Source organism: Eucyclogobius newberryi, unplaced genomic scaffold (assembly GCF_026437365.1).
Source record: "Eucyclogobius newberryi isolate DKJ021-1_F unplaced genomic scaffold, fEucNew1.0.hap1 SCAF_20, whole genome shotgun sequence".
Taxonomy (NCBI): Eukaryota; Metazoa; Chordata; class Actinopteri; order Gobiiformes; family Gobiidae; genus Eucyclogobius; species Eucyclogobius newberryi.
In genome coordinates, this window is record NW_027315835.1 from 13,672,623 (window position 1) to 13,696,703 (window position 24,081).

Consider the following 24,081-nt stretch of genomic DNA (forward strand, 5'->3'; position numbering starts at 1 on the left):
AATTAGCACAGAGACCTTTTTTTTTCACTATATTTGAGAGCTGGCATTTGTACTCATTACAGCATATTACATTGCACAACAGAAAATTAAGTACTATTTGTATGATTTTAGGGGTTATTTTCAGTATGTTCATGGTTAGATTCTGCCAGTTTAGAGTTTAAAACAAAATTGTATTCATCAAATTCAGTAGAAAAATTAACAATTTGTGGATTGCTCCTGAAACTGCTGGGCTATTTCACCGCGCCGCAGCTCTGTAGCCAAGGCCTAAAAATTTATTTCACACTGATTTTGAGAACTAATAAATTGTTAAAGTGTTATATGTGGTAATTTTGATAAAGAGTTGTACGGAATCCTTTTTTTTTTTTTGCAGTAGCAAAAAAAAGCAATCCCAAATTTTTAAACAGGTACTTCAGAACTTAAGTAAATTTTGTATGTGCTATTTTTACTTTTACTTAAGTATTTTAAGTATTTTGTTTCTCTGCACTTCTATATACAGTAAGTAACAAACTGAGTACTTCTTCCACCACTGCAAACTACAAACATCTCTATGGAGACGAGCAGGAAAGTTACATATTGCACCTTTTAGCACACCTGAAAAATAAGTTTGCATTTACTTTTGAATGTAAATATGCAAACCAATTAAAGGCAAATTACAGAGATATTTTTGTATTTTAATTTGCATCACCAGTGTTTACAGACGATAAAACAGATTAGATTTTGTTATGAAATACTCAGGAACTGTAGTCTGTGGTAACCTGCGACCTGTTCATGAGAAATGATACGATGATACGACGAGACGATTATGACTAAGCGAGGTGTGAAAACCCTGTCAATAACACTACATTAGGCTTTCCTTTTTTTTAGTTTTGATTGTAAAAAATAAAAGTCGAAATGAAGAAAGATCCGTATTAAAGATAAAAGAAAAACATATGACGTTTGGTATGGAATGGATCCAGATCAAACGGTAAACGCTACGATAATTGTGAGATGGGACCAGTCTCTGGACATTTCTTTTTATTATTGTTTTTGGGCTTCAATGAGTTTTTACTTTTAGACAAAGCCATACGTGTGCAGGCTGTTTTGCTGTTTATTGTTTTTGATAGGAGCAGAATACCACTGTTGAGTAATGTTTTCAGTCTGCAGTGTCTGAGTGGAGACAGGAAATTTTACTTTGGCTGTTGGCGCTGAAAAACATTTTTAGGAACAGGAAAAGCGCATCGGTCACGCTGTTACGAGAAAGATAACACACAGGAAGCATTAAAACAGTAAGAAATATTTATGTATATTTTGTGTGCATTGAAATTTGGTAGATTTTTATTTATTTTTTTACATTGTTGGTATGCGTGAAACCTGTGACTACATCTAAGACTGAATATCATTGCGTATTATCTAAGTTCTGAGTTCTGAAATGACCATTCTGTGTTTTTCAATCGACATTTGTCAGCTCAATTTTGTCTCGGCCGCTGTTTTCTAAATTCCAGTCTTGTGCACTCTGCTGCTCCAAATGAACGAGGAAATGCTTTAAGAGCTTTCTGAGGGGGTCAGGAAATGGGACCAAGCACAGAGTAATTTCCATCTAAAAACACACACTTATACACGTCCAATTAGCAGATAGGATTTACTGCTGTGTGCGTCCTGGGACAAACAGGGTGTAAGGAATTTCCCTAGAAAATATATACATAAGTAACAATGAGACATGGAAATTATAGGTGTTTAGGAGTTACATATAATCTATTATTGGCAATTTATTATTTAAACAATTGTGCATTTTTGCTGCAGTTTCATTCTAGTTTTATAGTTTTCTACTTACCTATTTGCATTATATAATATACAAAAGATCACACAGGATAATTGTCGTTAAAAGTAAAAAAAATCTTAAATATATAATAATATATTTTTTAATTTGCAATGACCATATTTTTGATGTTTTGTGTCAAGTATGTTTGAATAGTTAATGCAAAGAAAAACACAACCATTGGCACTTCTAAGCAAATCATTCTACACTATAGTTTGTTATTGCGACAGTTAATAATATAATATAAAATATATAAATAAATCATTGTTGGATTAATTATTGGATAAACTTAGATTATCAAACACACTCAAATAATTGTATTATTTATTTAAACTTAATAGACGCAGGGAAATAAATCACATAAAATGTGCTGTGAACAATGTTTTATGAAAGTTTTAATCTGAAGCATAAACGTGTCATCGCAGTTTAGAATGTCCAGCCTGACCGGAGGAAGACCACTACAGGGGGATGGGCTTGTCCTTCAGCTCTAGTGGTCCCCTGTGTGAGTGCTCAGTCCTCCATCACCATGGCACCGTCCTGGGACAAAGGTGCTCCCCTGTCCCGCCTGCGCCTCTACGTGCTCGCCACACTGCTCCTCACAGGTACGACTTTTATATATTTCCGTCATCATAGATTAGATTTGTGGTATTTCCTGTTTTTCAGACGCTGTGGTTTGGACACAGTCTAGTGGTTTTTGGGTTTGAGTCAACGATGAAAGACATTTAGATCCAGTGTAGGAGGATTTTGTCTGATTTTTATGATTTCAGATGCAATATTTGAGTCACTGTCATTGCAGGTTTTGTAATGTCTCAATCAAGCAACTACACAGAGCTTATGTTCAACCCGAACAATCAAACCGTAACAACAGTGGACCATGGTAAGATCATTCTTCAATATCATTTTAATCTGAAATGTAAAAATATTAAGGTTAAATAAATGTACACTGAATACTACAATGCAAATTTCATAAATCTAAAAAGATCGAATAAGATTTATTCACTTAAATCTAGATTAAAAAGTCTGACTTAACTTGCTTTAAGGCTTTTCTTCTAAATAAACACTAAATACGTAAAATTATTAAGATTATTTCAAGAATTTACTTACTGCATTGGCAGATAATTTCACTTATAAATTTTTTTGTCCAAACAAGTGTATTTTCCCAGTTTTAAGAAGCTGTAAATTTGTTAAACTGTCAGAAAAGTTATGTCTGTTACGTGTAAATTGTCTTTGATGGAGAGTTGTTTATTGACGACATTGTTGATCGGCGCTTCTTGTAATTTTTCATCTTTCAAATTTTCTTCAAAAACTGCCACCTGATGTAAAAGTGTGACAGCCATTTAGCACAGGTTCTATCCCACCAAACAAAGTAGTAATCAGAAAAAAACATCTGCACTTTAAATCCTCATAAGTTATGTTTTGATGTATGATGTAGGCCTATTGAAAAAGTTTACTGACATTCTCATTAAATTAATGTTTATTTCAGGTACAAATTTAACTTTGATTGACAAAGACCTGCATCAACTTCAAATGGACAGTAATGCGACCCTCATTACGGAGGATGACGGTGAGTTTTCCTTTGGGACGTGACCACACTATCACTACACTTCCTCTGTGTGTGTGTGTGTGTGTGTATGTGTGTGTGTGTTTGTGTGGTGTGTGGCAACAGTCATTTTGGATTGTGTACTGTTTGCAGAGGCGTTCCAGGACTGGGAGAATACGCTGCGTCCTGGACAATGCCCTCAAGAGATGTTAAGTAAACTAAGTCACGGCTTATGTGGTGAAGAGTTTTATACCAAAATGATGAGTGTGAGTGAAGACAAGTGGTGCAGCCTAGAAGAAATCATCAGGTATGACGCACATGTTTGCACAACGATGCATTTTTGGCCTGAATTTGGTTATGTATTCTCTATAGCTTCAACAGGAAATAGATTTATTTGCAAAGTGAATAAAAAATGACCCATTGAGAGCCATCCTAATCTTGGAAATAGAACAGTGTGTTTTTAGGATGATGTTAATGCCAACTGTTAAACTGTTACAATCAATGCTGCAACAGTTTGTATTGTTGTCATTCATCCATTTCTCCAATGATGATTCTTATCTGTATTGTATGGTGTGCACTTATATATTCTTTAAAATTTTAAGGCACATTTGGTTCGCTGATTGATCACATGACCTCTCAAATAGGACCACCTTCTGCCTCATTCACAAAACATTTGTCTCCATGATGTAATTGCTCTGCCCGAAATATTCCAACATGTAACTATGAATGCTAAAAAAAGGAAAATATAGCAAATAAGGCATACATTAAATTAAAAATGTACTAATGAAATAAAACTAGACAAGATTTGGCCTGAGTATATAAATACAATATGGACAGATGGTCAGAAATAGTGCAAAAAGTGAACAGTGCAATGAATAGTTATTAGTTTGAATAATTGTTGAAGTGACAAGCAGGTACAACTCTTGCATTTGGTTTTTTTTTTGTATTTATTGCTTGTAGAAGGTGTATTTATTGCTTGTAAAATGCATAGTTAGTGTGAGCGGGGGTCGCATCTCAACAGTGGTGAGCCCACTAGGTGGCGAACCCTCAACCACAACAACAACAACAACAACCATAGAAGAAGTCTGAGGACTACGATAAAACACCAAAGAAGAAGAAGAAGAAGAAGAAGAGCTAGTCTCCGGTCTGGAGAGACGGGAGATGGCGGAGGAGAGTGGATCGGTGGTCGAAGACGTTCTGGACGGCGTGGAGGAGCAGCCTTTTCTGGCTGCACGTGCCCGGAAACGTAAAAAGTCCCTTAGCTCGTCCGAGGGTTCTGGGAATGAGCAGCAGGATGAGGCTGAAGCTATTGATATCCGGAGTGAGAGCAGAGACTGTAAGGTGATCATAAAGCTTGCACAGGATAGTGCATCCTTTAAGGAGTGGAATTCAGTGGCATTGTCAAAGAGCCTAACTGTAGCTGTGGGAGTGATCAAGAGTGCGAGTGTCCTTAGAGATGGCTCGCTGCTGGTCGTGTGCAAGGACGCGGCTCAGCAACGGAAGGCGATTGGAACTAAACGTCTGGGTGGAAAGGACATTCTTGTGTCTGATGCTGAAAGAAACACGGTCAGAGGAGTTATCGTAGGTGTCCATACGGCGACGTCTGTGGATGAAGTTAAGGAGAATTTGACTGGAGCTACGGTGGTGGACGCTAGGCGGTTGAAGGTGACCCGGTCTGGGGTAAGATGTGACAGCTTGTCGGTAATGGTAACACTTGAAGGGAGGTGCCTGCCTAGTAAGGTGTTCATTGGGTTCATGTAATATGACATTAGGCCATATGTTCCACCGCCCCTGCGTTGCTTTAAGTGCCAGCGCTTTGGGCATATTGCAGCGGTCTGTAGAGGGAGGCAAAGATGTGGTAAATGTGCAGGAGATCACGAGTATGGGAGGTGTGACGTGGGAGCAAAACTGAAGTGCTGTAACTGTGGGGAAGAACATAGCTCTGCCTACGGGGGATGCAGGTTTAGCAAAAGAGCTGCTGAGGTGCATAAAATAAAGGTCTCTCAAGGTATATCCTATGCAGATGCAGTCAAGAAAGTTTCAAGTAACGAGTTTAGAGTAAATACAGAGAGAGGAGCCAGCGCTGCTCCCAGCCAGGGCGAAATGAGAAAGGCCAGCGTGGCTCCCAAGAAGTGTGAAGGTTTCAAGAGTGGAGGTCCCAAGTGTGCAGGTTCCAGAATTAATGAGAATACCCTGGTTGTGGATAGAGAGGATTTTGTACTCTTTATGGTGGATGTTGTAAACTGTGCTGCTCAGACTCAAAGCAGAACTGAAAGGATCAGGATCATTGCTAAAGCTGCAGGGAGATTCCTTGGAACAAAGGAGCTTGATTGGGCAGATATAGAAAACAGGCTAAAGGCGCTAAATGGGAGTCGGAGTGATGGGGGTCTGCTTTTGGGGAGTCAGAGTGGTCAGAGTGACGAGATGGGGGTGGGGGTGGTCTCCTGTCCTCGTCCAGTCTCGTAGACGCACGGCTACCAAGCAGCGACATCAGTGGAAATATTAAAGCCTATAGAATGAAGCCTAAAGAATAAAGCTGTACGGTTGAAGCGCCGAACGTCAAAGAAGGAGAGGAAGATGAAGAAGAGTCTCCCTGGAATAAAGCCGGTTGGTCTCTGAAGAAAAGTCTGAGGAATAAAGTCTGGCGGTAATGCAACAATTGGATGCCAACCGCCATAAAACAACAACAACAACAACAACAGACCTCATGGGCTTTGTAACACCAAAGCAATGGAAGGAGTACTTTTACGGACTACGACAGTCTGAGGACTACGAAAAGTCTGAGGAATAAAGTCTGGCGGTAATGCAACAATTGGATGCCAACCGCCATAAAACAACAACAACAACAACAACAACAACAACAACAACAGACAAAACTGCAAAGGGCAATACAGCAGGTGGAGCAGTGGACCCTGAAGTGGGGGTTTAAACTGTCCGTACGGAAGTCTAAAGTGATCTGTTTCTTAAATGGGCATAGGGACGTCTCCCTTCGACTGCATGGGCAGGTGCTCGAACAGGTCAGGGAGGTGAGGTTCTTGGGGGTCACCTTTGACGAGAGGCTTAGTTGGCGTCAGCACATTGATGAGGTCAGTGGTAAATGCAAAAGGGTGAATAACTTGCTTCGTTGTCTATCCGGCCAGGACTGGGGGGCCAGCAGAAGGTCGCTCCTGGGTATTTATCGGGCCGTCATGAGGGCGGCTATTGATTATGGCTGTATAGCCTACATGTCTACGGCTGAGACTAACTTAAAGAAGCTTGATGTGGAGCAAGCCCAGGCCTTGCGCATCTGCTGTAGGGCTTTTAGGACCTCCCCTGTCTCGGCGCTGCAGGTTGAGTTGGGGGAATTGCCGTTGCGGCTCCGGAGGCTAGAACTTCTGTTGGCTTACTGGGTGAATGTGCAAGGTCATACGAGCTCTCACCCGGTGAGGGACTTTCTCAGGGTTGATGGGGGGCAGAGTGAGGCTGGCGGTATGGTTTTTAGCCAGGTAGGAAATGCGAAGGCGCGGCTTGCGGGGGTTGGTGATCTGCGTGTGAGCCCGTCGGTGGCTTTGTCTGCTATAGCTCCGTGGACGTTTGTCCCGGCTCCTGTTGATGTTAGCTTGCATGGCAAGCTTAGAGGAGTCGCTGGGAGGGCACCGCAGTTTGCCGTTCAAGCGATCATTGATAAGCACTCAGGTGATGTGTTTATTTATACCGACGGGTCTAGGGATCCTGAGAGTGGGCGTACTGGCGCCCCTTATTTTGTGCCTGACCTGGGGCTGGCGGTCAAGAGGAGGTTGACAGATCGCCTTTCTGTTTTCATGTCGGAACTCATAGCGATACGGTTGGCATTGGAATGGGCGGAATCTGCTTTGCAGTGTTGCGGCATTGTGGTGGCCTCTGACAGCCTTTCTGCATTGCAAAGCATTAAATCTGGGAAATCGGATTGCAGACAGGATGTGTTGAATGGCATCTTCTGTCTGATGCTCTCCCTGTCCAGGAAGGATGTGAGGGTTTCCTTCATTTGGGTCCCTGCGCATGTGGGGGTGGATGGTAACGAAATGGCTGATGCACTGGCTAAGCGTTCCCTTAGGCGGCCATCAATTGATGTGGCGGTTGAGTTAAGCAAATCTGAAGTCAAGCCCGTTATCAAGAGTCATGTGGTCGGCCTTTGGCAGGAATTTTGGAGCCACTGTGTTACTGGACGGCATCTCTATCACATACAGGGTAGTGTGGGTCCTTGCGGGTCTATGGGCAGGAACGCGTGGGAGGAAAGGGCCTTCGCCCGCATGAGGATTGGCCACGCTGGACTCAATTGGTCACTGGGTAGGATAGGCGGGCATCCGACCGGTCTGTGTGGTCGCTGTCGGGTGCCAGAGACTGTCGGGCATGTGCTGATTTGCTGTGGGGCTTATGATAGAGAAAGGGCCGGGTTGGCCTTGTGGTTTCGGAATAATGGGCGGGAGTTCAATCTGCGGAACGTTCTGGCGATCCAGTCACAGGGTTTGTGTCAGGCTGTGGTTGCTTACTTATGTAGCACAGGGCTGGGTAAACGTTTATAGAGGTGGGGGGTGTTGGAGACTGAGCCGAGGATGAGGAGCAAGAGGATGTTCTAACGCGCTTTGACTTCATGGGCCTAGAAACGCCAAAGTGATGGAGGAAGGACTTCTAAAGGATAAAACGACAAAGACGTCCCGTGACCTCATGGGCTTTGTAAAACAAAGACGTCCCATGACCTCATGGGCTTTGTACTTCCAAAGCACCGAACGTCAAAGAGGGAGAGGAAGATGAAGAAGAGTCTCCCTGGAATAAAGCCGGTTGGTCTCTGACACAACAACTATTCTAGTCACAAAGTCATATCATGACCTCATGGGCTTTGTAACACCAAAGCAATGGAAGGAGTACTTTTACGGACTACGACAGAGTCTGAGGACTACGAAACGTCTGAGGAATAAAGTCTGGCGGTAATGCAACATGTGTTGAATGGCATCTTCTGTCTGATGCTCTCCCTGTCCAGGAAGGATGTGAGGGTTTCCTTCATTTGGGTCCCTGCGCATGTGGGGGTGGATGGTAACGAAATGGCTGATGCACTGGCTAAACGTTCCCTTCGGCGGCCATCAATTGATGTGGCGGTTGAGTTGGGCAAGTCTGAAATCAAGCCCGTTATCAAGAGTCATGTGGTCGGCCTTTGGCAGGAATTTTGGAGCCACTGTGTTACTGGACGGCATCTCTATCACATACAGGGTAGTGTGGGTCCTTGCGGGTCTATGGGCAGGAACGCGTGGGAGGAAAGGGCCTTCGCCCGCATGAGGATTGGCCATACTGGACTCAATTGGTCACTGAGTAGGATAGGCAAACATCCGACCGGTCTGTGTGGTCACTGTCGGGTGCCAGAGACTGTCGAGCATGTGCTGATTTGCTGTGAGGCTTATGATAGGGAAAGGGCCGGGTTGGCCTTGTGGTTTCGGAATAATGGGCGGGAGTTCAATCTGCGGAACGTTCTGGCGATCCAGTCACAGGGTTTGTGTCAGGCTGTGGTTGCTTACTTATGTAGCACAGGGCTGGGTAAACGTTTATAGAGGTGGGGGGTGTTGGAGACTGAGCCGAGGATGAGGAGCAAGAGGATGTTCTAACGCGCTTGGACTTCATGGGCCTAGAAACGCCAAAGTGATGGAAGAAGGACTTCTAAAGGATAAAACGACAAAGACGTCCCATGACCTCATGGGCTTTGTAAAACAACAAAGATGTCCCATGATCTCATGGGCTTTGTACTTCCAAAGCACCGAACGTCAAAGAGGGCGAGGAAGGTGAAGAAGAGTCTCCCTGGAATAAAGCCGGTTGGTCTCTGACACAACAACTATTCTAGTCACAAAGACATATCATGACCTCATGGGCTTTGTAACGCCAAAGCAATGGGAGGAGTACTTTTACGGACTACGACAGAGTCTGAGGACTACGAAACGTCTGAGGAATAAAGTCTGGCGGTAATGCAACACTCGGATGCCAACCGCCATAAAACAACAACAACAACAACAACAACAACTTCTATAGGATACAATGACAAAGGCATCTCATGACCTCTTGGGCTTTGTCAAAGCACTGGAGGTCAAAGCACTGGAAGAACAACTTTTAGGACTACGACAAAGTCTGGGGAATAAAGTCTGGCGGTGATGCGACACTCGGCTGTCGACTGCCATAAAACAATAACAACAGCAACAACAGTCTAAGGAATAAAGTCTGGCGGTAATGCAACACTCGGATGCCAACCGCCATAAAACAACAACAACAACAACAACAACAACCAACAAAATGTGTATTATATGTATCTTAATTTGATTAAAAACTAAACTTTAAAAGTTTAAAATAATTTACATTTTATGATTAAAAAATCTAATATTATAATGTTTAGTTAGGGCAGCATTTCTTCATGTTATCTTTAAAAGTGCATGAGGCTTTTACCTCAGCAGGCCTGTTTCTAAATGAACATAATCTGCAGATTTAAGTGTTACTAATTATTGTGATATTTTTTCAAATATATATTAAAATATCATGTGTAATATCTTGTTTTCAGAGCATACCACGAGATGACACAGTGTCTGGAGATATGGTCCAACATTGTGGGTTGTTTCTACCCAAACCCCGTTGTTCAGGATCTCTTTCTGCAGATCCACTCGCACTTTTTCAGGAACTGCTCTAAAGACGATTTGGACTTCATGGACGCTCCTCCGGCTCTGGTCCTGACCCTGACTCTGCTGCCCGTCTCTCTGATCCCAGCTCTGGTCTATTTGGTCATCTGGAAAAACAAAGCACGAGAATGACACTACTGACTGTGCTGATTTTTATGGATGCAGTTTTCGATATTATAAAGAATTCAAATTAATAAAGGGCTGCTGAATTTATAAGCAACTGGTTATTAAAACAAATATGTTATTTTAACAGATGCTTGCAACAATTTATTGACAAAAATGCTCAAATTAGTAACACAAACTTTAAGGGCTAACTTTCTATATTTTGCCTTCGTGCAATCAAAATTGAACAGAAATAGTATGTTTTTGTTTTGTTTTTTAATTTGTAAAAGATGTCACAAGTGTTTCTATATTGTTTTTTGTCCTGAATTTAACTATTTTATTCACGTGAATTTCTATATAGCCAAACCACATTGCATGAAACATACCAGTCATGTGGAGAACTTTTCTCGCAGTTATTTCAACTAGAGGTGTGAATTCTCTCAGAGACGAAGCAGCTCTGGTTAGAGCAAATACCACTCTCACAATCGCCCTGTGTGATGATAAGAACGGATGATTACCAGTAGCACATCATTGTATGCACTGTCAATACACAACCAACAAAGAAAGGTTAGTGAGACAGAAAATGATTTAAATCAAGATGAAGAGTTAGAGGAAGAGATAATGGTTATTATTGAGTGTTTCCTTTTCACACAATAGTCTTCTGCATTTGAGGCATTGTGCAAAAACTGAGCTCAGTTTGTTCCAGAAAGAGTTTTTAAATTTTTTTTTGCATTCTTGTATCACTTGAAGCCCCAAGTACAATGCATTCTTAAATCTGGTGTACCCAACTATTCATTTTGTAAGTTTGTAGATGTTATTGTAAAAGCAGTAACAAAATGAGACTCATGTGCTCTGTCTGCAGCTAATAATAAAAGTATTTTATGTCTTGTAAAGCTGGAAGTAAGAGCTGAAAGCAGCACTCTGATTGGCTGCGCCTGGGTGGTCCACCCCGGTTTCACTTCATTGTCAGTAAAAAGCTGTTCTAAAGCTGTACATACACCTGCAAACCAATGCTTGTCACTATTAACAATGTGCCAAAGGGTTTGTAAGAGCAAGGGATGGGATACAGGTTTAAAAAGGTACTTCCTGTTTTGCATGTGACAATCAGGCAGGCTACTCCATCCTGTCACATGACTGTTGAAAATATTGCTTTATTGTTTAACCAGTATGGTATAATAATATATTTTTTTGCACTACAAGTTGTTAGATCAGACTAACTGATGGTACATTAGCCTAGAAACAAAATGCAACTGCCAGGTAAGCAAACTTCATACTCAAATATGTCCAATTCATAGCATCCTTTATAGTCCACGACAGACATCATTTCTGTGGCACGAAGACTGTATCCATTAACACATTTCAACAGAGTAAAGTCATCTAAAGATCCAAGTCAAAGGAAACAGCTTTAAACTCGACAAAACAGTTCTGCATACTGTGATCCCGTTGAATATTTAACTAAAGTGTGTTTGTGGAGATACACAAAGAATGCCAGTATCGGCCGCTTTTGTCTGTTGTGAGATAAGGTCAGATGAACAGGGCATCTCATTAACATTGAATGCAAATCAGTGGAGTAAGGTAGGCCATAAAGGGCCCAAAAGACTAAACCTTCACCAGTCCTTCACGTCGTATTACAGGAACCTTTAAAATATCAAATAAACTCCGGGATTATATTCTTTTCGAGACACCAAACCCAAGGTAAACTACACACAAATCGGTTTGTGCACCAGACTCCTTTGCATCTTTGACTTTTCATCTTATAATTTATTATTTGTCTTTTGGAGAATGCTCAAGTTTTTAGTTCACGCTGCGGTTTGGCTGATGCATAACAGGAAACCATAGTTACACGTTATCAAAGGGTTTTCACGTCCTTAAGGCTCAGTTTGTATGTAAAGGTTTGCATGAGCGTGCCTGTTATTTTATCTCGGTCTAAAATTTTGTTTCAGGAATATCATCTATTCTGCACAGCCAAGTCATCTGCAATAATTCTGTGGAATGTGTTTACAGAAAAAAATGTTACTCTGGTTTACCCACTGGTATCCATTACCAGCAACATCAATCAATAGCACCCCAACGATTCCCTTGAGCGAAAAGAAAAAGCAAGAAGACCAGAGTGAGTCAAGGCCCGTATTTGTTTTCATGAAATCAAACGTTTAATATGCTAAACAAGGCTTATAGCAAGTACAATCTATTAATATGTATCATTGGTCAAGGTATAACTCTATGTCCTCCTCGTGTTTGTGCAGCCTCAGAGTGCCGTCCTCCCAAACCTCAGCTCTGTCACCACACGTGTCCCATGACTGTCCTCTCAGTCCTGTGCTTTCTGCTGATTGTGACAGGCATCATACTCTTAGCCATGTGTAAGTCAACATTCACAAACCCTACATTGCACATTTTAACCAGAGGTGAATGTCCTAAAGTAAGAGTAATGTCACTTCAAAATACTATTAACTACAAAGTAATGATTAAAGAAAAAAGTGAGTAAATAAGTCACTAATTTAAAACGTGTCCTCAGATTTTTTTTATTTGAAATTGGTGTAATTTGAAGAGCCTTAAAGAATGCACAAAATCTGTAATAGGATATAGACAAGAAAAATGAGAAAACTAAACCATATTGGAAGGAGCGTAGCAAGAAACACGAATGTTTAATGTATATTATCAACCTAAACCTTTTGTCACTTGTAGACTTACTCACAGTGAGAAGAGTTACCCAAACCTTTACCCAAGTAAGAGTACTGTTACTTCAAACCAAATAATACTCAAGAAGAAAAAGTGTGGGGTATGAAAATGATTCTGAGACTTGTAATTTCTTTAAAACGTTACTCAAGTAAACTCAAGACAATTTAAAAATGCATATGTGAGTGAGTTTACGTATAACCTACTCTTATACAATAAAAGCACACACATCTAGGTTAAAGGTCGCCCATTTAAAACTTGAAATCAAGAGGAACTTCCATTAGTTCCAGTTTTTGTGTCAACAATACAATATCACATGTCAAAGTAGTTCCCAAATGGATAAGTCCTGGCCTAAAAGTGGGTCTTGGGAAGATGAAGAGAGCCTTAAATGTCCTTCAAATAATATAGTTATATTCATTTAAATAATAGAGATGTGCTATTGCATTTGTAGTAAAAGTAAAATACATGTCTATTGCCAATTGTTATTGCAAAGTAATACAAAAAAACTGCTACACAACTCAATAATTCTGCCATCAAGATATGTTAAACTTGTTTCTTGCTTTCTTAATATTTTTAGATCAGCTCAGCAGCATATCCAAATGGAATTTCCCCCTGTTTGACTCCCAGAACATCACTGAAAACAACATTTCAGTTACTGCAATCAACAGTGACTTGAAAATAGAGAATCAAATGTTGATGAACCGCAGTGTCGAGCTGGAGGAACAGTACGGACTTCTTAACAAGACCTTGGTTAAGTTTATTTCCCTGGATCTTGCCACAACAGGGGAACGTGCCAAACTGATGGAGAAGATTGACAATTTAACCTGGACAAATGCACATCTCACGGACGAATATAGAAAGGCGGTTCAGCGTAGTGTAGAACAAGAAGAAACACTGGTGAATATGTCCAGAACCATAGCAGATCTGTCAACTTCCAACAGTGAGTTGCAACTGGGTAAACAAAAGCTGGAAGAGACTAACAAACTCAAACAAGTATTACAAGAAGAGGAAATCAAAGCAAGGGAAAAGATTCAGGGGATATTGGGAGAGACGAGAGAGCAAAACCATCACCTAACTTCTTTATTAGAAAAGCAAAGAGCTGATGTAGATCAATATAAAGAGGAACAAAAGAAAATTGAGGCTAAACTACAGTCTGTGGAAGAGGCTTATCACTTTCTGGACCGTTACTGCCCTGTGGTTAACCAGAACACACAAGGTAACGTTGTGAAATGAAAATGTTACCGTAAAAGATGATTTACAAAAGCATTAAATGATCATGTTATATTAAAAAGGGGTTAATTGTATTTCTTTTGTCACAGAGCGTGTGTGTAAGAAGTGTGCTGACGGCTGGAGCTTGTTCCAATCAAAGTGCTACTACTTTTCCTCTCGGTCTCTTTCGTGGAGCTCCAGTCGGGTCTGGTGTCAGACTCACAGCGCTGATCTGATCATTATCAACACTGAAGAAGAGCAGGTACGGTTTAAAGCAGAACTAAGTCACTCTTTTTTATCTGCCAAATGTAAAAAAAAGAGTCAGGAGAGTTGTCTTCGAGTTGATGTCGGCAAATGTTACAAAAAATACATATTCAACCATCACAGGGACATGCAAAGACATTTAATATGGTGAAAATGTTACTTAGTCCTGCTTTATGTTTTCTGCATACATAACTTGAACTAAATATCACATATAATGAAATGGCAACGTGCTGTTTCACCATCAGATGGTGCCAAAGAACAACTTACAGTAGCTCGTCGACTTGAACGCCACTGTATTTGGAGTGTCAACCTGTCTCTTAAGGTTTCGGGCAATTTTTGATTTATTAATCTCTTTTATTCTATCCAGAATTTTACCCATGAGACCAGTCACAAGACGGACCAGACCAACACTCGCCTGTGGCTCGGTATGTCAGACATCCAGCACGAAGGAGACTGGCGATGGGTTGATGGACAACAAGTAACATCAAGTCCACAGTAAGTGAGAAAAAATAAGAATTATAAGATGTGAGAAAAAATAAGAATTATAAGATGTGTAATTTAAGTGCCATTGCCCTAAACGTACAGTATGGACTAGGGATGTCACCATATCACATTTTAGTGTTTTTGTGAGAAGAAACAGCAAGATTAAAACATTATTCCCGATTACTGACACCATGACCAAACCACAGTGAAATACTAATGCATTACAATTTCTTTAGTATAAGTCAAGATCATCTAAATAAAACCAAACTTTCGAAATAAAAAAGCTAAATTAAATTAAGGGGAAAAAAATAGGTTTAATTTTGGACTGTAGGTTGAATTGAAATGATTTATCTTGCTTCTAAAATTGTCACAACCATTTTTAGTTCTCCCGATTATATTGTTTATATTAATCTTGACCTGATTAACCCAAAGGAGAGAAAACCTTTGACCTGAAAACCTTCTGAATCAAGCAAACTACAGAAGGAGATTGTGGTCCACCTTTGTTACTCGTACCACAGTAATAACATTTTTATTTCTTGCCCAGATATTGGCTGGCCAGACCTGGAGTGGGGACTGAACCAGACGACTGGAGATCTGAGGACCCTGAGGGAGAGGACTGTGGACACATGGACACCAGTGAGGACGTGCTGCAGGCCTGGATGGACGGATCCTGCAAGATTGCATACAGATGGATTTGTGAAATGAATATATAGAAACAAATTACTGTGAATTATTTTTTGTATGACTGTACTTTTTCGATATTGTGTTTCAAAATGACCACATTGGTGAGGTTTTGTTTCTTGTTGTTGTTGTTGTTGAGTTGTTGAAACAAAATATGTGCAAATGTATAATGTCTTAAAGTGCATTTGTAGCCATAGTACTACTTCAATAAAGTCGTAATAATGCCAATTTATGTTCATTTTAAATTTTGCAATGCATGAACACACATTTATTTTCACCATTTCAGGCTATAGCATACTCAAGATTTCATTTACACATATCATCTAAGAACTGACTGGGGCCAAACTAAATATGAATATGAAATAAACACACAGAGCACATTTAAAATAAAAATGGTATCTTTATTTCACATCTTCATGTATGTAATAGCAGACATCCTGAGACACATCAGAAACCTGTATAGCAGGTAAACAAAATACTAGATGGAATCTTTTTCTTTTTCTTTTTCCTGTGTTGATTGTTTCAGTCACAGACTTTGACACAATACATTTGTCATAAATTACTCTTGCTTTGGTTTTCTTTTTCTGATTCTGCAGCAGAGACAACGAACAAATGCACAAAAGATTACTGTCACCAATAAAACCACTCCTATTAAAAAGCTCACAACATCCACAGAGTAGTAGGAATACCATGACATCTTATAGGACTCTGTGCGCAGGTGTGCCGCCCCTTTGTGCCTCATGACAAACTCTATCCAGAAGAGGGCAGTGTCGAGCGGGCGCATGGGCTTATCTCGATGGAGAGAGGACAATCTTTTCATGTTGTCTCTGTAAAAAGGATTATTGACCACCTCTCTAACTGTGTCTAGAAAGCTTTCTGTAGTTATTTGGGTTACATCCAAAACTTTAGCTGCTCCTCGCACTTCTAATCTCAAAACATTTTCTGGTTGGTCAAACAGGAGAGGTACACCCACAACAGGGACACCGTGGTGTACAGACTCATAAATTCCATTGGTACCCCCATGGGCTATAAATGCTTTGATCTTTGGGTGTCCCAGGAGGTCATTTTGAGGCAACCATTTCAACAGTAGCGTATTGTTGCCTAAATGTTCTGGCTTTTCACCTACATGTCTCCAAATGACCTTTTGTGGGAGTTGAGCAAATGCAGCAGCAATTTTGGAAGTTATGTCTTTGGGTAAACCTTTGACAAGTGTACCTAGACTCATCAGGATGAAGCCATGATCACCAGAACTTTGAACAAAATCTTCAAGTTCAGGTGGTAAAGGTGAAGACGTTTTGCATTGGAACCCGCCAATGTAAACAATATTGGGCATAGTGGGTCTTGGGAATTCAAACACAAAATCAACTCGCATTAACCAAATGTCTGCTGCTTGTAACATATGGTAAAAGCTGACACTAGATCCAAAGTATTTCTCAACTAATCTATCATAGACCGGACACACTATGAACTTGTCAATACATGTATTCAAGCCGTAATGAAAAGTGTTTTGGAGTCTTTGCCAAAATGTCATCTTGTCTGGTAAAGCCACTCCAGAAGTTGGCACGTACGACGTTGGTGACGGGGCCACAACAAAATGGCCTTCTCCACTGGTGATCCAGCGCACATTAAAAACAGTAGGAAGACCAAGTTCATGTGCTATAAGGACACCAACAGGAAGTCCAGGGTCAATCAAAACAACGTCATATTTTGTGTCTCGAAGTTTTTGCATCAGAGTTTTATTCTCAAGCATTTGCACCCCTAACATGCTTGCCTGCTGGTGAATTTTGGATAAGGCTCCAAGCATTTCCCAATAGAAAGACATAAAAGCCATAGGGGAACCTCCATCTTTCTTGATGGCCAACATCTTCACCAGAAAAGACACAAAAAAGTCTTCTTTCTCTATGCAGATGGCCTCGGGTAAGGTAATGGTGAGCGAGGTGTAATGTGGCGCAGTTTCCTTGACGTACCAGGAGGAGGCAGTGCGGACCACAGTGACCTCGTGACCTCTGGCATGGAGACCTTGGATCATTAGGTTCATGTTGACCCAGTGACTGCCATCCACCGGGAAAACCAGGACCTTTCCAGACCAGGCTGTTGTCAGGAAGGAGAGGAAGGCCAACAAGAGAAGGGAAAAGTGCGAGGTGACGTCCATTGATCCACTGTGGAAAAAAAGAACAAATATATATATATATTTTCAAGTTGAATACAGCTTTGCATCGATTAACGTGTTTTTTGCGTGTGACTTTTTTTTGTTTTTTTTCAAACATTTGACAGCTTCAGACATAACATATGATCACCTTTTGGTGCCTCTGATTTGACTGATAAGAAAAGTCATACAACAAACTCAACAAACTGTACCGTGTATTTTGCTATTAATCGTACCTTACTTTGGAGCCGATTCTAGATTGGCCAACAGTATACACCTATTAGTTCTTCTCATGCATAACTTGTACATGGCACAGACTAGATCTCCTTTTGGAGCAATATGATTGATGACCATAACAGATTAACACTTTTAAAAATAAACACAAACAAGATCTGCATTTTCGAATATTAACAGTCAGCCATATCGATTTTCACACTTTCACAATCTTTTACAGTACAATTTTACAATCTTATGAGTAAACTAAATAGTGTGCAGCTAGAGACTTCAATGGAGTCACAAGACAGCAATTCACACTTCCAATGTTGATACAACGCATGCAATGAAAGGTTCCAAAAATCCCCACAGAAGTCAAATCTCCCCTCTACCTCAGAGCCTTTGTTTTCGCAATATATCATTTGTGCCATAAGTTGTTTTCTCTGTCCTCTCAGTTGCTTTAGCGTGTCCTTACTTTACCCCATTGAGGAGACAATCCTCACCCTCAATGTGAAACAAAGACCTAAAAGCTATGTGTACTTTGTATGTTGCATTGTTTATTGTTATAGTTCACATAAGAATTGCCATTGTAAGTGCGAGTAGTTTGCATTAGGAAGGTACTGACAAGCTAATCCCTTGTAACGGTACAGAAAAGTCTTAAACTGCACTTTCCCACTGGAATGTATCACTTAGCCCTTTTGCCACAACCAAATATGAGGAAAGGAAGCAATAAAACATGCACAACATAACTTTTACCTTTGTTTTCCTGTAATGCGGGAGAAATGGCGCATTCCTTTCTTGTGAAAATGAATACCAGCACTGAGTTTGTAAAAGGGGTCCAAACTCCAAACTCCCTGCTATAGTTGTATAAGACTGAAACTGGAGAGGAAAAGAAGGGGTGATCCCAGGGGAGCTCAAACAAAGAACTTTGTGAAAGTCCGCCCTCTTCCATGGTCATTCCCAGAAACAGGAAAGTTATTGCACTATTTAACACTCTTAACACAAACTTACCAAAATGGGCTAATTAGCATGAACTCCCCCCTTCAAGTAAAACAGATTAAAACCAGCTGTCTAATTCAGATTCTGTTTTTTATTACTTTAAAACAAAATTCAGCTTCATGTGCAGGAAATGATGGTGTCAATTTATGTATTCAACCCTATTCATTCTTCTGCAGGACATTATTTCATTGCAACATAAGGGTTTGTGTACCACTCTGTCCAAACAAATCTTTTATTGGAATGATTGATCTTATTTTTCACCAAATTGCCCTTTTCTAGTGCCTATATAGCCCTTTGGGAAACTGTCATTAATAAATAATCTTTACTATAACTCAATGTTATGATGTCGGTGTAATCCCTCATTCGTCCAGGCGTGTTCCATAGTAGAAAAAGCTTCAGTTGTAGTCATCTGGACTCAGTTTGAAAAAAATAGATGTTTCGACTCTCATCCAAGAGTCATTGTCAATAACAGAATTTAGGTCGAGAACTCCGATATTAACACTGTTCTGTGGTAAGACCCGCCCATTGGGAGGAGCCTTCCTGAAGTAGAAAGAGTTGTTTGTTTCAACAGAAACTCCCCCTTGTATCTACCGAGCTAGCCTATTCAGAATCTTAATGGGCTATTAGAAACCTCTTTGTCTTTGTGAGACCCTGGCTCGACCACCCTGAGGACCTGATTAGCATCTGAATGTCCTTTACTTTTCCAGGGGTTCAGAATCCCATTATAAATAACAGGAAGATGAAACCTAAGCCCTCCATTTCTGTTTAAAGAAGGTCTTTCTTTTTTAACAAAAATAGCTTCCTTGACTCCTCTTTCAAACCATCTTTTCTCCCTGCTTAAAACCTTCACCTCACCGTCTTCAAACGAGTGATTAGAGGCTTCAAGGTGGAGATGCACGGCACTCTGAGGTCCTGAACTAGTATTTCTTCTGTGCTGATAAGCTGATGAGTTCAGGACCTCAGAGCGCCGTGCATCTCCATCTTGAAGCCTCTAATCACTCGTTTGAAGACGGTGAGGTGAAGGTTTTAAGCAGGGAGAAAAGATGGTTTGAAAGAGGAGTCAAGGAAGCTATTTTTGTTAAAAAAGAAAGACCTTCTTTAAACAGAAATGGAGGGCTTAGGTTTCATCTTCCTGTTATTTATAATGGGATTCTGAACCCCTGGAAAGGTAGAGGACATTCAGATGCTAATCAGGTACTCAGGGTGGTTGTGCCAGGGTCTCACAAAGACAAAGAGGTTTCTAATAGCCCATTAAGATTCTGAATAGGCTAGCTCGGTAGATACAAGGGGGAGTTTCTGTTGAAACAAACAACTCTTTCTACTTCAGGAAGGCTCCTCCCAATGGGCGGGTCTTACCACAGAACAGTATTAATATCGGAGTTCTCGACCTAAATTCTGTTATTGACAATGACTCTTGGATGAGAGTCGAAACGTCTATTTTTTTCAAACTGAGTCCAGATGACTACAACTGAAGCTTTTTCTACTATTTCAATGTTATGATGTTCAATTTTTTTTTTTTATCTAATGTACTATTTCCCCCCTGAAAGTACTTGAATATTTTTGGGCAACTATATTTTTACTAACTCATTCACTACTTCTCCACCCACCACACTCTGATAAGCACAAGAGTATTACCCAAGAATAGGTTACTTATGCATTGAGAAAGGAAAGCAAATGTGAAATGTCTTGCGTAGTGCATAATTGACACTTCTGCTACCACAATGTGCTACAGTAACAGGAAGTACTCGCCACATTTCAAGCTGACTACGGCCTGTGTTGTTTCACTTCAACACAGAACTACAGACTGTCATCATGGCTTATACCTGGCCTTTTTTAGCCATATATTTCTCAACCAAACTGATCGTCGGTGGAGGTGATGTGGGTGATTTTACCCCTTGCCTGCAGTTTTTCTACAGATCCTGGCCACCTAAAGGTCTGACCGGGACTCCAATCTGTCAGAGATACAACAACCAGTATCACTTTGCCTCACTTTACAGCCGTCCGAGGAGGTCACCCTGGTTCTCTGCTTATGTGTTCGGTGTCCCATCGGGGAAGAGGCCCGCGGCATCCTGGAAGTATGAGCCACAGGTAAGAGCTGTCAGACAGGATATAGGAAACTATTTTAGCTTTCTGTTAATGAAATCAACAATTCTGGCCCATTGAGGCAACTGTTGTTGTAAATCACACTTACACAGAACATTAGTAATACATTAGTAAAAAGTAGAAATTAATTCACAATCTTTTTATATTTTCTTTGGTTTAATCCCAATCCCAATTCTAAATGTACAAAATGACTGAACTCACTTCCTCTATTTAAAGAGTCGGCAATATATAGGAACAGAAGTAAAACAAACAAACATTTTGCTTGTATAAACTAGAAGTTTAAATTGTTAAAGGCAGAGGGGGGATTGTACACAAGAGTAAAATTACTATCACAAAATAGTATTATTCAAGAAGTATATGGTCGAAGAAATTATTCGCATAAGAATAAAAAAAGTATTGGGAAACTACTTTGGGTACTCATGTAAGAGACATTATGTATTATGTCTGGGTGTGAAATCTGATTCATCATTGGAAATGAATGTAATTGGAGAGACAACACTTTAAATAAAGCACAAAGTCTGATTTGAACTTGTAGATTACATTTCTTAAAAAAGTGACTCAAGTAAATGTAACTGAGTAGTATGCACCTCTGGTTAAAGGCTTATAGATTGAATTGAAGTGCATTTCACCTCTTCATCCACAGCTGACTTACCCCAAAGCCAATGGCAACATGGCACCATTCCCTCTGGGCCCCTTAGACCTGAATGTGGTGGAGAGTCAGGCCGTGGATCCAGACTACACCAACTCCACCTTCTCCCGCGGCCACCTGAACCCCAGCCTACACCACCGGCTCCACGAGGATCGCTCTTCCACCTTCACCCTCACCAACGTGGTCCCTCAAAAGGCCGGGTCCAACGACGGGCCCTGGGAAAGTCTGGAACAAACAGTCAACAAAACTCTAGCAGCTTATTGCATCGGAAAGGCCTACATAGTGACAGGGATCATACCATACCAGAGTCAAGAGCATTGGATCAAAAACAAGCGTGTGGCTGTACCAGAGTACTTGTGGTCCTCCTACTGCTGTCCACAGTTCAACAATAGTCTCCCTCAACATCTGAGAAGTGCCTTTCCAACATATGCAGCAATTGGTCGTAATGATATAAATAGCACTGAGGAGATTGTGCCGATTAACAAGTCGGTAAAGAAGCAGTTTTTTGGTTATGATGTGAGACAAATGAGTCTGGAAACACTGGAGATGTATTTAAAACAAAGGTTCAATACAGTGGTCAGTGTATTCTATGACAAGTGCAATGGGCAGGGTAATTAATAGATTACATGTGTCATATAACACTATAGTGAACTGAAAAAACAATGCACAGTTGTTAATGCCAAACTTGTATGCAATGTATGTACACTAATGTTACTATAATTAATATTATGTTTAACTCAATTAAATCATTTTGTCGCATAAATAATACTGATAATTACTACTACTGACTAAGTCAGGCATGTCCAACTAGGGCCCGGGGGCCAAATGCGGCCCTCAGACCAATTTTTTTTGGCCCTCCAGCTTCCTGCAATGTCGGCCCAAACAACAAAAAGTAGTACTTTTTACTGTGAAATTGAGAAAATTCAGGCATATGGATGTTATACCAGCCTAATATTAATGTTCCAAGTCTAATTAAAGGTGTGGAGGCTCATCGCAATTACGTCAAATGCAAAATTTCAAATGATTCACTTTGTCATTCAACAAATTCAACATTGTCAAGTTGTTTGTGGCCCTCTGCCCTGTTTAAGTTTCAAAATGCGGCCCTTGGTGAAAAAAGTTTGGACACCCCTGGACTAAGTAATACTATTATATTTCTGAAGTGTATCACCGACATCACACCACCAGAGGGCAGCCTGATCTTTCTGTAACTGATAGCTGGTCAAGTCATTAAAAAAAATACAAAAAGGCGTGGTCTTTTCATAATGACTAGCTTCCTTATTTTTTTTTTTATTTTTTTTTAACAAGAAAAAAAAGTCAAATTGGGGAACAACAAAACTCAACAAAATAATATTTAAAAAATATATATATTATTACTATTTGGAGTTACTGGATTACTAGATCATATATACACTGCACAGGCAATTTGTTGACAGAATTTCCCAAATAAAACATTACAAATATACAACCCATATATTGTAACTTACAGCAGATAGCACTTTAGACGGACTGCATGACACCTCACCTTGAATGATCACACAAGACGTTTTTATTTTATACATTTATTATATCATTTTTAAAGTGAATAGCAGATGCACATGGGACAAAACATGTATGACACTGCTCACAAACATCCTTCAGTGGTGTTGTTGGCCTCTAGGTGGGCTGAAGAGTTTGTCCCACAGCTCTACCTTCATAATAGCCCTGCCCATAGGAGACATGGTGGCCTTGACGTCCAGGCAATCCCCCTCAAACGTGAGACCACCGCCATTGGCCTCCTCTCTCACAAAACCTTTGGGCTCCTTGTCATAGTACATCTCTTTGTACAGGGCCTCGTTGCATTCCTTTCCCTTTTTGTAGACACCCAAGGCAAACCAGTTCTTGTACAAGTTGTAGTCGTACGGGACGGCAAACATGATGGCTACAGTCTCGATGAAGTCCTTGCGGTTCTTCTCGAAAAGGTCGTAGGTCAGGACTCCCACCGCACCAGAGGCTTTGGCAGAGTCTTTGCTGAAGTTGCACACCTCAGTTTTGAGAGGGCGCACGGTTGGTTGGGGCGGGATAGGAACACAGCCTTTTTCCACATATACCCTTTACACAATAATAGGATTAGTTTTCAATTCTTTAAACTGCAATTTGCTTTTTCAGTCGTGCACTTACTTGGGGTTGATCAGGCAATAGTTAGTGGTGAGGTTGCTGATTTCAATAGTCACATTTCTACGACTTTTCAGGTTTGCAGCCACGGATTCTGCGCTTTCTGACATTGTGCTGTTGAAAAGCCCAAACCAAGTCAGCAACATAAATGACACAAAACATTTCCTTCATATGTTTCCATCTTACCTGTTCTGATCCGAGCTTGCTACACCGGTGTGAAGACTGAGAAGCACTGCAGCTCAGGTTGACTTGTCGACTTGTTGGGGAATGCATGCAAAAGTCCCACCCAAAAACTCCACCTCCACCTGATTACTCACTGTCTAAAAACGTTTGTCCCATCCTTCTGCAACCAAAGTCAACAAAGGTAAGAAAAATACATGACACGTAGAAGAAGAATATTTTCCATTG

The 24,081-nt window shown here is 40.6% G+C and overlaps 5 protein-coding genes across 5 annotated transcripts; 3 read left to right on the top strand and 2 right to left on the bottom strand.

The window, feature by feature from the left end:
* The first annotated feature begins 2,255 nt into the window (after positions 1-2,255).
* LOC140369145 (receptor activity-modifying protein 3) lies at positions 2,256-10,137 on the top strand. The gene is made up of 5 exons (XM_072456402.1): positions 2,256-2,397; positions 2,592-2,672; positions 3,279-3,359; positions 3,489-3,642; positions 9,886-10,137. The coding sequence occupies exons 1-5, from the start codon at positions 2,322-2,324 to the stop codon at positions 10,130-10,132; spliced, it is 639 nt and encodes a 212-aa protein (XP_072312503.1). The 5' UTR covers positions 2,256-2,321; the 3' UTR covers positions 10,133-10,137.
* Positions 10,138-11,346: 1,209 nt separating this feature from the next.
* On the top strand, positions 11,347-15,444 carry LOC140369516 (uncharacterized). The gene is made up of 6 exons (XM_072456882.1): positions 11,347-11,359; positions 12,346-12,459; positions 13,353-13,991; positions 14,095-14,246; positions 14,616-14,743; positions 15,276-15,444. Exons 1-6 carry the CDS (start codon positions 11,347-11,349, stop codon positions 15,442-15,444), a joined length of 1,215 nt encoding a protein of 404 aa, XP_072312983.1.
* Positions 15,445-15,792: 348 nt separating this feature from the next.
* Positions 15,793-18,679, bottom strand: LOC140368939 (UDP-glucuronosyltransferase 2C1-like). Its single transcript, XM_072456108.1, has 2 exons — positions 18,528-18,679; positions 15,793-17,571 (listed from the first exon to the last, which is right to left on the bottom strand). The coding sequence occupies exons 1-2, from the start codon at positions 18,560-18,562 to the stop codon at positions 15,972-15,974; spliced, it is 1,635 nt and encodes a 544-aa protein (XP_072312209.1). The 5' UTR covers positions 18,563-18,679; the 3' UTR covers positions 15,793-15,971.
* Positions 18,680-20,511: 1,832 nt separating this feature from the next.
* Positions 20,512-22,190, top strand: LOC140368858 (endonuclease domain-containing 1 protein-like). Its single transcript, XM_072456002.1, has 2 exons — positions 20,512-20,858; positions 21,517-22,190. Exons 1-2 carry the CDS (start codon positions 20,583-20,585, stop codon positions 22,138-22,140), a joined length of 900 nt encoding a protein of 299 aa, XP_072312103.1. The 5' UTR covers positions 20,512-20,582; the 3' UTR covers positions 22,141-22,190.
* An 875-nt stretch (positions 22,191-23,065) lies between these two features.
* Positions 23,066-24,004, bottom strand: LOC140368860 (DELTA-actitoxin-Afr1e-like). The gene is made up of 3 exons (XM_072456005.1): positions 23,860-24,004; positions 23,680-23,787; positions 23,066-23,610 (listed from the first exon to the last, which is right to left on the bottom strand). Exons 2-3 carry the CDS (start codon positions 23,781-23,783, stop codon positions 23,157-23,159), a joined length of 558 nt encoding a protein of 185 aa, XP_072312106.1. The 5' UTR covers positions 23,784-23,787; positions 23,860-24,004; the 3' UTR covers positions 23,066-23,156.
* Between the last annotated feature and the right edge of the window lie 77 nt (positions 24,005-24,081).

Coding starts and splice junctions, on each gene's coding strand:
- LOC140369516 (XM_072456882.1), top strand. Junction 13,992..14,094: donor GGTTAACCAGAACACACAAG/GTAACGTTGTGA, acceptor CTTTTGTCACAG/AGCGTGTGTGTAAGAAGTGT. Junction 14,744..15,275: donor CAAGTAACATCAAGTCCACA/GTAAGTGAGAAA, acceptor TTTCTTGCCCAG/ATATTGGCTGGCCAGACCTG.
- LOC140368858 (XM_072456002.1), top strand. CDS start 20,583: ATGGCTTATACCTGGCCTTTTTTAGCCATATATTTCTCAACCAAACTG. Junction 20,859..21,516: donor CCTGGAAGTATGAGCCACAG/GTAAGAGCTGTC, acceptor CTTCATCCACAG/CTGACTTACCCCAAAGCCAA.
- LOC140368860 (XM_072456005.1), bottom strand. CDS start 23,783: ATGTCAGAAAGCGCAGAATCCGTGGCTGCAAACCTGAAAAGTCGTAGA. Junction 23,611..23,679: donor TATTGCCTGATCAACCCCAA/GTAAGTGCACGA, acceptor TATTGTGTAAAG/GGTATATGTGGAAAAAGGCT.
- LOC140369145 (XM_072456402.1), top strand. CDS start 2,322: ATGGCACCGTCCTGGGACAAAGGTGCTCCCCTGTCCCGCCTGCGCCTC. Junction 2,673..3,278: donor CGTAACAACAGTGGACCATG/GTAAGATCATTC, acceptor TGTTTATTTCAG/GTACAAATTTAACTTTGATT. Junction 3,643..9,885: donor AGCCTAGAAGAAATCATCAG/GTATGACGCACA, acceptor TCTTGTTTTCAG/AGCATACCACGAGATGACAC.
- LOC140368939 (XM_072456108.1), bottom strand. CDS start 18,562: ATGCGCCATTTCTCCCGCATTACAGGAAAACAAAG. Junction 17,572..18,527: donor CGCATTACAGGAAAACAAAG/GTAAAAGTTATG, acceptor TTTTTTCCACAG/TGGATCAATGGACGTCACCT.